Raw genomic sequence first — 13446 nt, forward strand, 5'->3', positions numbered from 1 at the left:
GGGAAATAATATTCTTTGTATCGAATGATACCATTGTTATATCCATATAGTGATAGGTTTCTCTCTAAATGCGCTTTACGGATTTCCCAAGCATATATAACTATTGTTGGCGGATTCCGCTATCCGAGCCACATAAAATCAACAATATATATTTATATATATACACAACAATAAGAAATATAAAATTTCAATATGTAAAAAGCAATATATCCATAGGATGACCTAATTAACCGTAATATAGCTGTCCTATATCTGTCAATAGGTACATTTCATAAATGATATTCTGTGATCAATGTAATAGAACAAACAGGGTAACAATCTAGGAATATATTATTGATAAGCTAGAGTGCTGTCTGGGGTACATACAAACATATGTGTGATAGTTGTTCTACCAAAATTCTGGATCTACAAACCTTATATATGTGTGACAGAGGTATTATAGAAATATAAGCTGACCGCCAAGCTCCAAAAATTGATAATACATTACTGTTATCCATCTAAAAAAATCCATAAATAAATAAAACCATAAATTGATACATCCAAAAATGTAAGAACACCACTTCCAAGATAGACTAAATTAGTTGAAAGCGGCAATATCGATTTGTTCATTTAAGCCAAAGGGTCTTAAGCTTCCAAATCCAAAAAGTCTCCCTCTGTCTCAAATTAACAAATCTATTTTTACCCCATTTATTGGGGATATATTCAATCGGAAAAATCCTATAAATATCTAGATTTCACTATGGTTACTGGCAGAATGCTTTAAATTCCTAATATGTTCCTCCCACATCTTTTTGAGGGGTCTAGAGGTCCTATCTATATATTGGAGTCCACATATAGACTCAAGAAGGTATACTACATACTGAGAATCACAAGTAAAGTTTACTGATATGTGAAATACTTCTGTAGTTGAATTGGTTTTAAATGTGGTTCTATTTCCTGCTGTAAACTAACAGAGGCCACACCCCCTTCTATTGCATTTAAAAAAGCCACTTTTGCCTAACATTGAACTATTTTTATTGGTTTTCTTGGTTGTGGAATTAATTTTACACATCACAATTTTGCTTGGTGCTAATTGGTTTTTAAGAGTTGGCATTCTTCTAAAAGTACATACAGGATGATCACCTATATTTTCCCTAAGAAGTGGGTCACCCTGTAGAATAAACCAATATTTTCTCATGATATGTTTGATATCCTCATGATTATTATTATATTGAGTAATGAACCTTGGGCTGTTTTTGATCAGATTCTTATCACTATCTATAGATTTCCTATTAGATCCTGCAGTTTTATTATTCATAATCAGATCTTGTCTATCTCTGGCTTTACGGTGACTGCTATATATAAGATCCATTGGGTATTGTTTTTCTATGAATCTTTTGATAAGTACTTCTGACTATTCATCATAATCTATCAAGCTTGTACAGTTTCTGTGAATCCTACAGAATTGGTTATATGGAATATTATTTTTCCAAGGTTTGTAGTGGTTACTATGATAGTTCAAGTAACTGTTCGTATCCACTGTCTTGAAATAGGTTTTTAAAGTCCCTTCCTGGTCCCACTCTAATATGAGTTCTAAATAATCAATATTATCCTGTTTAATTTTGTACGTAAACTCAAGTCCCATGTAATTTTTGTTAAGTGATTCAATGAAGGACATGGCTTCGATTTCGGTACCTTCCCATATAAAGAGTAGGTTGTCCATAAAACGGCCATAGAGGACCAGATTTGCCCCATGGGTAGATGAGTATATATACCTCTCATCAAAAATCCCTATAAATAGGTTCGCAAAACTAGGGGCAAATCTGGTCATCATGGCCGTTCCCTTTATTTGTAGAAAAAAATGTTCCTGGAAAATAAAATTGATTGTGTTTCAACACAAATTCTATAGCTTACAGTAAAAAAAATCCTTTGTCTTTCAGGTAGGTATATATCTTTTTTTAATAACATCAACTGCTTCTATACCCAAATTGTGGGATATATTTGAGTATAGAGAGGATACATCGCATGTAAACCACCATAAGTTACGATTTATACATACCTCTAATATAACATAATCTATTATTCAGTGATGCAGCTCTGCATAATATACTGTAAATTCTTGTCAACTCCAGATCTTTAAAATGTTCACCGCTTTTCTAGTTTCTGCCACTAGATGTCATGGTTTCATAAGGTAACTGGATAATGACAATTTACGTGTCACAGTTTACTCAATTTTTCGATGAAATTGTCAGCTTACTTTTCAACTAAAAATATATCAAGTATACCTTAAAAAATATTATACTGTTTCTTGTGATTATAGAGGGTTTTCAATCTGCCAATAAAAATTGCCTAGTATATTTTATTTATATACGTATATATACTGTATGTGTATATATATATATATATATATATATATATATATATATATATATATATATATATATATATATATATATATATATATATAATATGTGTGTGTGAAAGTAATGTGAAAATCATTAATTTAGTTATAGCCAGAACACCAGACTGCCTCCGTGATATATATAATTTTTTTATTTATTTATTTTATTATATATATATATATATATATATATATATATATATATATATATATATATATATATATATATATATATATAATTTTTTTTATTTTATTTTTTAAACAATGCTATTTCACTGTACAGCGAACCAGAACCCATGCAGCCTACCCTATAGATCACACAGCTGCAACTGATTCTTATGTAGCAGCGCTCTAAACCGATGTTCTTAAACCCTTACCACTATGGATTAGAATCGCTAATAAGACTGATCTGACCAGGGGAATTGACAAGCCCTGCTCTTGAGTAATTTATTGCAACATAGCATTGCACAAGCAGATGAATATGGTCATCAACTCATTACCTGCAATTTGCAATTCACTACTTATAAGCCTTGTCTGTCTGGACATTGATAAATGTGCCCCAATGTATGCTTCTGTATCTCTGCTCTGCACAGTGAAAAGGGGTCTCACATACAGAAACACCAATGTAAACAGTGAAGCGCAGTTGTATTGCTTTTATGCTTCACTGTTTACATTGGTGTATCTAGACTGCCGGCCGAGAGTGTGTACTTGACTCTTGCTCACAGCTTTTGATAGGGACACTAGAGCGCACACTAATGTATTTAAGAACAAAAATACCAGATGCAGTATGAAATCATTATTTTCACATTCATTTTTAACTTTGAAAAGTGAAGTATCATTAAAATAAGTTTGAGGGGGAATGTTCCATGTGCCCATTCCCCAATTTTGCATAATAATCACTGTTATATTAATATACCTTTAACCTCTGTGATTACCTTGTATCTAAGCCTCTGCGGACTGCCCCCTTATCTCAGTTCTATTTACAAACTTGCATTTTTGCCAATTAGTGCTGCTTCATAAATAACTCCACGGGAGTGAGCACAATGTTGTCTATATGGCACATATGAATTAGCACTGTCTGGCTGTGAAAAGCTGATAAAATGCAGATAGGAGGCGGTCTGCAGGGGCTTAGAAACTGTCAGAAATGTAAATGTTGGTTCTAACATCAATTTCATTTAAATTTGAAATGAAATACAATGGTCTCCCAAGAAAAAAAATAACTTAAAGGGACAGTCAACTTGATTATTTGTATTGTTTAAAAAGACAGATAATGCCTTTACTACTCATTTCCCAGCTTTGCGCAACCGTCTTTTTAAACAATTAAAAATAAGTCGACTGTCCCGTTAAGTTATTTTCATTGTGAGACAATTGTATTTCATTTTCGAATGGTTCACAGGAGATTTATCATATTTTTTTTTAATTGTACACACCCTTGATGTTAGAATTGTCTTGCCAGAGAGCATGTTGTCATTGGTTGCTCGGTGGATGAAGTATTTTTTGGTATAAAGTTTTTATTCCTCAGAACACCAACCCAGTGTTCTGTGTCACCTGATGCCTTAAACATACATTAAACACCTCTTATTTTTCTGCAAAGCAATGTTCCTTATCCCACACCCCATTGAGATGCCAAAAAGCAAAAACTAGTTTTTAAAAATGATGAAAACTGCTTAAACCAGTTATATGATTTGCAAGATACATTCTTTTCTTTTTGGCCTTGCTAGATAGTATGGGACACAGCACAATTTTACACATAAAAATCTAATATGTTTTTAAAACAAGGCCTCCCAGGGGATGGTTTATTCTGTCCAATTCTCTGAACATTCAGTAAAGGCTTTGGCCTTTTTTCAGTCCGTTTTTGATGTAGAATCTGTGGGAGTGATTGTTCCTGTTCCCTTTTTGAAACAAGGGATGGGGTTTTATTCAAATCTCCTCATTGGTCCAAAGAAAGAAGGAACTTTCAGACCAGTTCTGGATCTAAAAGCTAGGAACACATTTCTCAAAGTTTCTACTTTCAAAATGGAGACTATTCAGACTATTCTGCCTTTTGTTCAGGAAGGTCAGTTTATGCCCACAATAGATTTAAATGATCATTACCTTTGTGTTCCTATTCACAGGGAACATTAGTTTCTAAGGTTTGCCTTTCTAGAGAAGCATTTTCAGTTTGTTTCTCTAACATTTGGTCTGGCTATAACCCCAGAATATTCTCAAAGGTTCTAGGTACCTTTTTGTCTGTGATCAGAACTCAGGGTATTGCTGTTTTTCCTCGCCTGGAAGATACCTTGTTTAAGCTTCCCCTTTACATTTAGCAGAATCTCACACCAGCAGACCGTTGTTGTTTCTTCAACAATATGGTTGGAAGAGCAATTTTCCAAAAAGTTATTATTATCGGTTATTTGTTGAGCGCCAACAGATTCCGCAGTGCTAAACTGTTTTTCTGTGGGTTCAGATAGATTCAGTTTTCATGAGACTTTCTTTGACAGATCAAAAAAGGTTGAATCTGATCTCAGCTTGTCTAAAACTTTAGTCACTTTCTTTTCCCTCAGTTGCTCTTTGCATGGGGGTGTTAGGACTCATGATTTCTGTGTTGGATGCTATTCCAATTGCATGTTTGTATGAGGTCTCTGCAGCTTTGAATCTTTCAGCAGTGGTGCAGGGATCATACTCGGTTGTCTCAAATTATTTATCTGGATCACAGAACAAGTCAGTTTCTGTCTTGGTGGCTGAATCATCAGCTTATTATGCAGGGATCTTTTTTTGCTCATCCTATCTGTATTGTGATCACTACAGGTGCAAGTCTTTCAGGTTGGGGGGCCGTCTTCGGTCTCAGATGGCACAAAGGGTTTGGTTTACTTGGGAGGTGAAGTTGCCAAACATTTTTCTAGAACTCTGTACAATTTTCAGAGCTCTTCCAAGTCTTATCTCCGTTTTCAGACAGACACTGTTACAGCAGTGGCCTACATCAATCATCAAGGCAGACTCACAGTTCCTTAGCCATGAAGGAAGTGTTTTGAATTCTTCCCCGGGCAGAAGCCAATTCTGCAGTTCATATTCCAGGAGTAAACAACTAAGAAACAGATTTTCTCAGTCGTCAGTCCTTGCATCAAGTACAGTGGTCTCTCCATCTGGATATTATCAGATAGTAGATATTTGGGGTCTCCCACATATAGATCTGATGGCCTCTTGGTTGAATCACAAACTTGCCAGGTACTGTGCAAGGTTCAGGCATCCTCAGGTGGTTTGTGGATGCTCTGGTGGCTCCATGGTCATTTCACTAGCCTATGTTTTTCCTCTTCTGTTTCTTCTTCCCAGAATGATTGCCAGGATCAGGCAAGAGGAGGCATCAGTAATTCTGATTGCTCCAGCTCTACTTTGGCCACTTCCTCAGCGTCCAGACCTTCTGTCTCATGGTACATTTTTCCATCTGGATCTCAAGTCTCTAAGATTGATGGCATTGAGCGTGAATGGTTAGTTCTTAGGCAATAAAGTTTTTCTGATTCTGTTAATGAGACTTTTATATAGGCTCGTAAGCCTGTGACCAGGAAGATTTATCATAAGGTCTAGAAGGACTTTATTTCTTGGTGTATGGATCATGGTTTTTCCTGGTATTCTTTTAGAATTCCTAAAATGATGTAGTTTTTGCATGATGGTTTAGAAGAGGGTTTATCTGAGATGTCTGCTCTTTTGGTTTTGTTCCACAAGAAGACTGCTAATCTTCCTGATATTCATGGTTTTGTTCAGGCTTTGGCTAGTATTAAGCCCCTGCTATTAAATACATTTCTCTTCCTTGGAATCTAAATATAGTTTTGAAGGTTTTGCAGATTCCTGCATTTGAGCCCATGCATGAGGTGGATATTAAGCTTCTTTCTTGGAAGATTTTATTTCTTTTGGATATCTCTTCTGCTAGAAAATTCTCTGAGCTGTCTGCTCTTTCATGTGATCCTCATCTGCAGTGTTAAGCAGCAAATTTGACTTTTTACGTAAGGTTGTGTCTTCAGATAATACAAGTCGGGAAATTTTTGTCCATTCTTTGTGTCCTAATCCCAAAAATACTTTGGAGATTCTTCTTTATAAATTGGATGTTGTACGAGTGTTGAAGTTTTATGTAGCTGCTACTAAGGTTTCAGACAAACTTCTAGTTTGTTTGTTCACTTTTCTGGTTCCAGGAAAGGGCAGACAGCTTCTGCCATTTCGTTGGCTTCTAGGTTGAAGTTTTTGTTTCCTGAGGTCTACCTGGAGGTAGGATAGCCTCCACCTAAAAAAATTACTACTCATTCTACCAGGTCAGTTGCCACTTCTTGGGCTTTTAAGAATGAGACTTCAGATGATTAAATATGCAAGGCAGCTACTTGATCTTATTTCCATACGTTTATTAAATTCTACCATTTTTATATTTTTGCTTCTTCTGAGGCAGCCTTTGGTAGGAAAGTCCTTCAGGCAGTTGTCTCATGTTAATTTGTTTTTACTTGTCCGTTATTTTTAATTGCATATAAAAAAAATAATTATACCTTGTTTTTTCTTTGGGTTCTTTTTGGGTTTTGGATTTAGTTTCACTGTGGAGAAAGATGTTCTTTATCCCGCCCTTATTTCTCATTACTTGTGAACTTCACTGATTGGGTTTTTGTTTCCCAGGAGTAATGGATCATTGACTCTCATTACCTGTATGAAAGAAAACTTAACTATACGTCAGACTAGTTTTGAGTAAGGCGGGAGGGGTTTTATAGAGATCTTTGCCTCCTAGTGGCAGGGAAGAGTAATTCCCAGGAGTAATGGATTGTGGACTCTCACCACCATGAAATAAATTAATTAATCAGGACATAGAGATGTTCATGTGATTATTTTCTTGCTAGCTTTTTACAGTTATGCTATGTTATGTCCATTTTAAATATGTTTCAGAATGTATTAGACATCACAATCTAATGTATATTTTATAAAGTATGAACCTTATCATTAAAGGGACACTGAACCCAATTTTTTTTCTTTTGTGATTCAGATAGAGCATGCAATTTTAAGCAACTTTCTAATTTACTCCTATTATTAATTTTTCTTCGTTCTCTTGCTTTCTTTATTTGAAAAAGGCATCTAAGCTATTTTTTTGGTTCAGACCCATGGAAAGCACTTGTTTATTGGTAGATGAATTTATCTACCAATGAGCAAGAACAACCCAGTTTGTTCACCAAAAATGGGCCGGCATCAAAACTTACATTCTTGCATTTCAAATAAAGATACCAAGAGAATGAAGGCAATTTGACAATAGGAGTAAATTAGAAAGTTGCTTAAAATTGCATGCTCTATCTGAATCACAAAAGAAAAAGTTTGGGTTCAGTGTCCCTTTAAGTTCATATCAGTGGGGAAATTTAATGTCGAAGTCCAAACAAGGTCTTATTTTAACCTCATCTTTTATTGCCAAGGTTTAGGGAATCCCAGACAGCAAAAAAATTATTTGAGGCGCGGTCATGTGAAGGACAAGACCATAGTGAGCATAAAATGCATTTAACATAATATGGATTTGAAGAAAATATTATTTTAAAGGCTTAGAATATGAATCAAATATGGTTTTATATTATTTTTTTCTTCTCACGAATGCACTTTTCAACAGACTGTTTTAATCAGAATTATTAAAAAAAAAAGGCAAACACTATTTAATCAACTCCTTTATCTGGATTGGTTTGTAACCAAGCATACTGCTTTAGTTAAAAGGATAGGAAACTATTAAAATCACTTCTATTTTCAAATGTGCTTTGTTCTCTCTGTATCCATTGTTGAAAATGAATATGCACATATCCTACACTAGTGGGAGCAAGCTGGTGATTGGTGCCTGTACACACTTGTCTCTTGTGATTGCTAACTAGATGTGTTCAGCTAACTGCCATAAGTGCAAGGCTGTTTCTTCAGCAACATTTTACAAGAGTATGAAGCAAATTTGTTAATAAAAATAAATTTGAAAGTTATTTAAAAGTGTTTGTTCTGTCTGAATCATGAAAGAAAAATGTTGGGGTTTCCTGTCCTTCTGTATTAATCCAGCTGTATAGAAATGTATGTCAAAATTACATTTATAGAATTAGGGCCAAATTCTTGCAATTACAAATAATCTGACAACTTTGAGTTTGTTGGAAATTACAAGTGGTTTACTAGCAAAATATTGGCAAAATTAACACTTTCCCAAGTGGAAACTGATGGACGATAGTAGCACAGCTGTTTGTCATGACTGCTGCTGCTAATTGTATCAGCAGCAGTTTCCACTTGGGACCAGCAGTGCTCTGTGGCACTATAAATGTGTTTAGCCTTTTGCATAGCGAATGTATTATAGTTTTGCACTTTAATGGCCATTTAAAGGGTGGGAGAAGAGGTATAATAAATAAAGGTAGCAGAAAATAAGCTCTCAGGTCTAGAAACCTCCCTGTACCATAAAGTATTCACATTAAAACACATGGATTTAAATTGCAGTCTCTTATAAAGCCAGTAGGTTACACTATGCTTAAACCTACCCTACAAGTAACATTTACATAATTAGCATGTTGATATTTGAAATAGTCTGCATTTGTAGCAACAGTTTTAGTTGTAATATGTAGCAAATGTCCCTGCCTTTGGCAACATTGTGAAGAAGCAACATTTTAATTGGATGCCTGTGATATTATCAGCTCCTCAACAAGTCTGGGAAAAATAAATGTAAAAAAGCTTCAACCAACCGCTGAGGGACTTGTGTGTTTTTAATATATCTGCTTATACTTTTGTTGAGTGAGTAGTATTTTTATGTTTGTTATTAAAACTACACTTAGATCAGTACGCGCTCCTTTCTCTCTGCTTGTTTTTAGTTAAGGGGTAAGTCACATTTCTACCTTATTCCGGGAGGATCAAGTAAATGAGACTGATACACGGATCATTGGAACATTTAAAGGGATACTTAACCCACATTTTTCTTTCATGATTCTTAGAACCACCAATCAGCAAGCGCTACCCAGGTGCTGAACCAGAAACGGGCCGGCTACTAAGCTTAGATTCATGTGTTTAAAATAAAGATAGCAAAAGAACAAAGAAAAAATAATAATAGGAGTAAATCAGAAGGTTGCTTAAAATTGCATGGTCTATTGGGTTTAGTGTCCCTTTAAGTCAAAATTAAACTTTCATGATTCAGATAGAACAGCAATTTTAAACTTTTTATATTTACAGTCTTTTTATATTTACACTTTTTGAGTCATCAGCTCCTACTGAGCATGTGCAAGAATTCACAGAATATACATATATGCCTTTGTAATTGGCTGATGGCTGTCACATGATACAGGAGGAGTGGGAATAGTCTGAACTTCAAATGAGTAGTAGATTTTTTTTTGGACAAGTTTTAAAGTTTTGTCTGCTATTGCATTGTCTTTTTATCATTTATTTTTTGGTTATGCAAATCTAATGTATTTACCGGTCCTTTAACTGAATTAACGTTTTTTGTGGCATCTTATCGATCTATTTGTTTAAAGGAAGGGCTAGTATCGTACTGGCTTTCTATAAGTTTGACGATGAATGAGTAAAAGAGTACATCAGCATAACAGGTTATCAGAGATTTTAGTATCTTCTTGACCGTAGTACGGTACGCAAGCAGTTAAAGAATATAAAAGTCAAATTTAAGCTTTTGTGATTTAGAAAAAGCATCCAGTTTAAAAACAAAAACTTTACAATGTATTTATATTATCAATATGTTTTCTTTCTTATTGTCTTTTTCTGAATAGCATATCTAGGTAGGCTCAGGGGCAGCAATGCACTACTGGGAGGGAGCTAGCTGAGCAGATTGGGTAAGCCAAAGAAAAGAGGCAAATATGTGCAACCACGATCGGCAGCTAGCACCCAGTAAAGCATTGCTTCTCTTGAGAACTACCTAGGTATGCTTTTCAGCAAAGGACAGCAAGAGGAGGAAGCAAATTTGATTAAAAAAAAGAAGTAACAGAAATTTGTTTAAAATGACATGCTCTCTATTTGGATCGTGAAAGTATAATTTTGGATTTACCATCCCTTTTAAGTATTATTGTAGGCAATAATTCAGTATGTTTGTTTAGGTACAAACACATTTATAAAATAGTCTTCATTAATATATCCTTTGTATTAACACCTTGTAACAATCTTGATAATGCCATTTCTCTGTGTTTTTTTATTCTAGATGCTGACAAAGGCTGCCATTTTCTCTACATCATGAAATGTGTACAACAGAGATTTGGATCCAACATAACAGAAAATGTCCTACTCCGTGTCATTAATGCACTGGAAAGAAATAGTGATATCGTTAGTGTTCATGAAAAATACTACACCGCCTTCTGATGTCATGAAATGGCACTGAGAATAGCAACAAAACAAACTGCAAATATTACAATATTATAAAATATTTTACTCTTATATTCTCATGGTGTCCTACTCTGTAGAAGTGGGTATATTGCCTTGTGCCGCTTGTATTAGGTAGGAACTTCACAGAAGTCTTTGGGATTTCTCCCGTTCTTATATATATTCAATTTGTCTACTTCCCAGCCTTAGTTCCGATTCTGCCTATTTGAAATAAAGACGTGTGGACTGAAGCACTGCTCCATTAAAGGGACACTGATTTTTTCTTTTGTAATTCAGAAAGAGCATGCAATTTTAATCAACTTTCTAATTTACTCCTATTATCATTTTTTCTTTGTTCTCTTGCTATCATTATTTGAAAAAGAAGACATCTAAGCTTTTTTTTGGTTTCAGTACTCTGGACAGCACTTTTTTATTGGTGGATGAATTTATCCACCAATCAGCAAGGACAACCCAGGTTGTTCACCAAAAATGGGCCGGCATCTAAACTTACATTCTTGCATTTCAAATAAAGATAGCAAGAGAATGAAGAAAATTTGATAATAGGAGTAAATTAGAAAGTTGTTTAAAATTTCATGCTCAATCTGAATCACGAAAGAAAAATTTTGGGTACAGTGTCCCTTTAAAGGGATACAAAATCCATATTTTTTCTTTAATTATTCACATAGAGCATGCAATTTTAAGCAATCTTCTAATTTACTCCTATTATCAAATTTTCTTCGTTCCTATCTTTATTTACAAAGCAAGATGGTAAAGCTTAGGAGCCGGACCATTTTTGTTTCAGAACCTGGGTTACGCTTGCTTATTGGCTGGCTGAATGTAGTCACCAATAAGCAAGCACTATCCAGGGTGCTTAACCTAAAATGAGCCGGCTGCTAAGCTTTACATTTCTACTTTTTAAATCAAGATAGCAAGAGAACGAAGAAAAAATGATAATAGGAGTAAATAAGAAAGCTGCTTAAAATTGCATGATCTATCTAAATCATGAAAGAAAAAAATCTGGGTTTAGTATCGCTTTAAAGGTTTTCTTTTCTTAAAGGGACAGTAAAGTCCAAATTAAACTTTCATGATTCAGCTAGAGTATGCCATTTTAATCTACTTCTATTATCTAGCCACAGACTTTGCCCTGGGGTCTAGTGAGTTCTAGTTACGCCTCTGATATAAAGGATATTATTTGATGATAGAAGTAATTTAGAAAGTTGTTAAAAAATAAATGTTCTATCTGAAACATGAAAGTTTATTTTGGACTTTTATACAGGTGGCCCTCGTTTTACAATGGTTCAATTTACACCGTTTCAAAATAACAACCTTTTTTTCCAGTCATGTGACTGCTATTGAAAAGCATTGAGAAGCAGTGCATTGATTAAAATAGCCAGTAGATGGAGCTGTCCGCTTGTGTTGCAGCAAAGCAGAGCAAGCTGAAATTAATCAGTTTAACCAGACCTGAGCTATTGAGCAGATTTCAAAGGAACAAGATCTTCCTGTCTATAAATCAGTCCAGATTGGAATGCATAGAAAGAACTGTTTGCAGAAAAATGCAAGTGAAGTCTGTGTTGTGTGATTATTTTATTCGGTTTATAATGCTGTTTAGCAAATGTTTTTGTTCATTTAACTTAGTTTAATTATATATCCTGTGTTGTGTAATTATTTTATTAGGTTTATAATACTGTTTAGCATTTAAAGTCTTCATTTCAAAGCTTTAAAAATAATGTTTTAGGTGTTACTTATGACAATTTTGAGAGGGGGCCTGGAACCTATCTCCCTCACTTCCCATTGACTTACATTATAAACTGGGTTTCAATTTACAATGGTTTCGATTTACAACCATTCCTTCTGGAACCTAACCCCGGCGTAAACTGAGGGCTACCTGTATTTTCTTTCTCAGAGTTGCATCAAGGATACAGTAGAATGTATATTGAGTAACATTGTCCCCTTAAAAAGAAGAAATTTAGATCAAAACTATCCATTGTTTTTAATACATGTGAATTGTAATATTCTGCACTGTGTGAAGTACTTGACTTTTTGTATAAACATTTAGATGAATATTGTACCCCTCTAAGGAAATCTTAAAAGGACAGGAATCCCAAATGCACCAGCTGTTGTGCTATTTCACAAGTACTTTTATGAGCAATAAAATCAAAGCAGAGGCATTGCACATCCTATTCTGCAAAACTTTCTTTGAAGTCCGTCAGTAGTCGATATTTGTATTTAGTTATGAAGCAGATTTGTATCAGTTCAGTATACTCTAACTATTCATTTCTGTGAATATAATTCCCTTACGCATACAAACTGCTTAAGAATCCTAATATTATTTTGACACTGAACAAATAATAATTTTATAACCAAGGATTCCAGGTCTCGGTTTTCAGTATAAAATAGTAAGTACTAGGTTTTCAGTTTAAAAATAATAAATAGAGAGATCACTGTTTTGACAAATGAGGGGCTTATGTAAAAATATTGTATGTAACCCCATAGAGAAAATATTTAATCTGCCTTTAGTTAAGGCATATATAGCAATTTTCACCGAGCGTGGGAAACTTTCTGTGCACACATTTAACATACACCCTAGTAATAAGAATTTTCACACTTTGTAGCTATAACCTATGAACGCACAAAGCATTTTACACACCACTTAGTATGAAAATGATCAATTAAAGGATCATTAAACTTGGCATTTTAATAACCCATAAAGGGCTAGATTACAAGTGGAGCGCGTTTACGGGCGCATGTTAAATAACCAGCCATTAAAA

At 34.5% G+C, this 13446-nt stretch overlaps 1 protein-coding gene across 1 annotated transcript in view; it reads left to right on the forward strand.

Moving 5' to 3' along the window:
* Positions 1 to 10753, forward strand: part of STN1 (STN1 subunit of CST complex) — a 343767-nt gene extending 333014 nt beyond the window's left edge. Inside the window, exon 10 of the mRNA XM_053692435.1 lies at positions 10521 to 10753. Coding sequence (XP_053548410.1) covers positions 10521 to 10678 — 158 coding nt within the window. The 3' untranslated portion in view covers positions 10679 to 10753. The remainder of the gene's footprint in view (positions 1 to 10520) is intronic.
* Positions 10754 to 13446: the final 2693 nt, after the last annotated feature.

Source organism: Bombina bombina, chromosome 9 (assembly GCF_027579735.1).
Source record: "Bombina bombina isolate aBomBom1 chromosome 9, aBomBom1.pri, whole genome shotgun sequence".
NCBI classification, from domain to species: domain Eukaryota; kingdom Metazoa; phylum Chordata; class Amphibia; order Anura; family Bombinatoridae; genus Bombina; species Bombina bombina.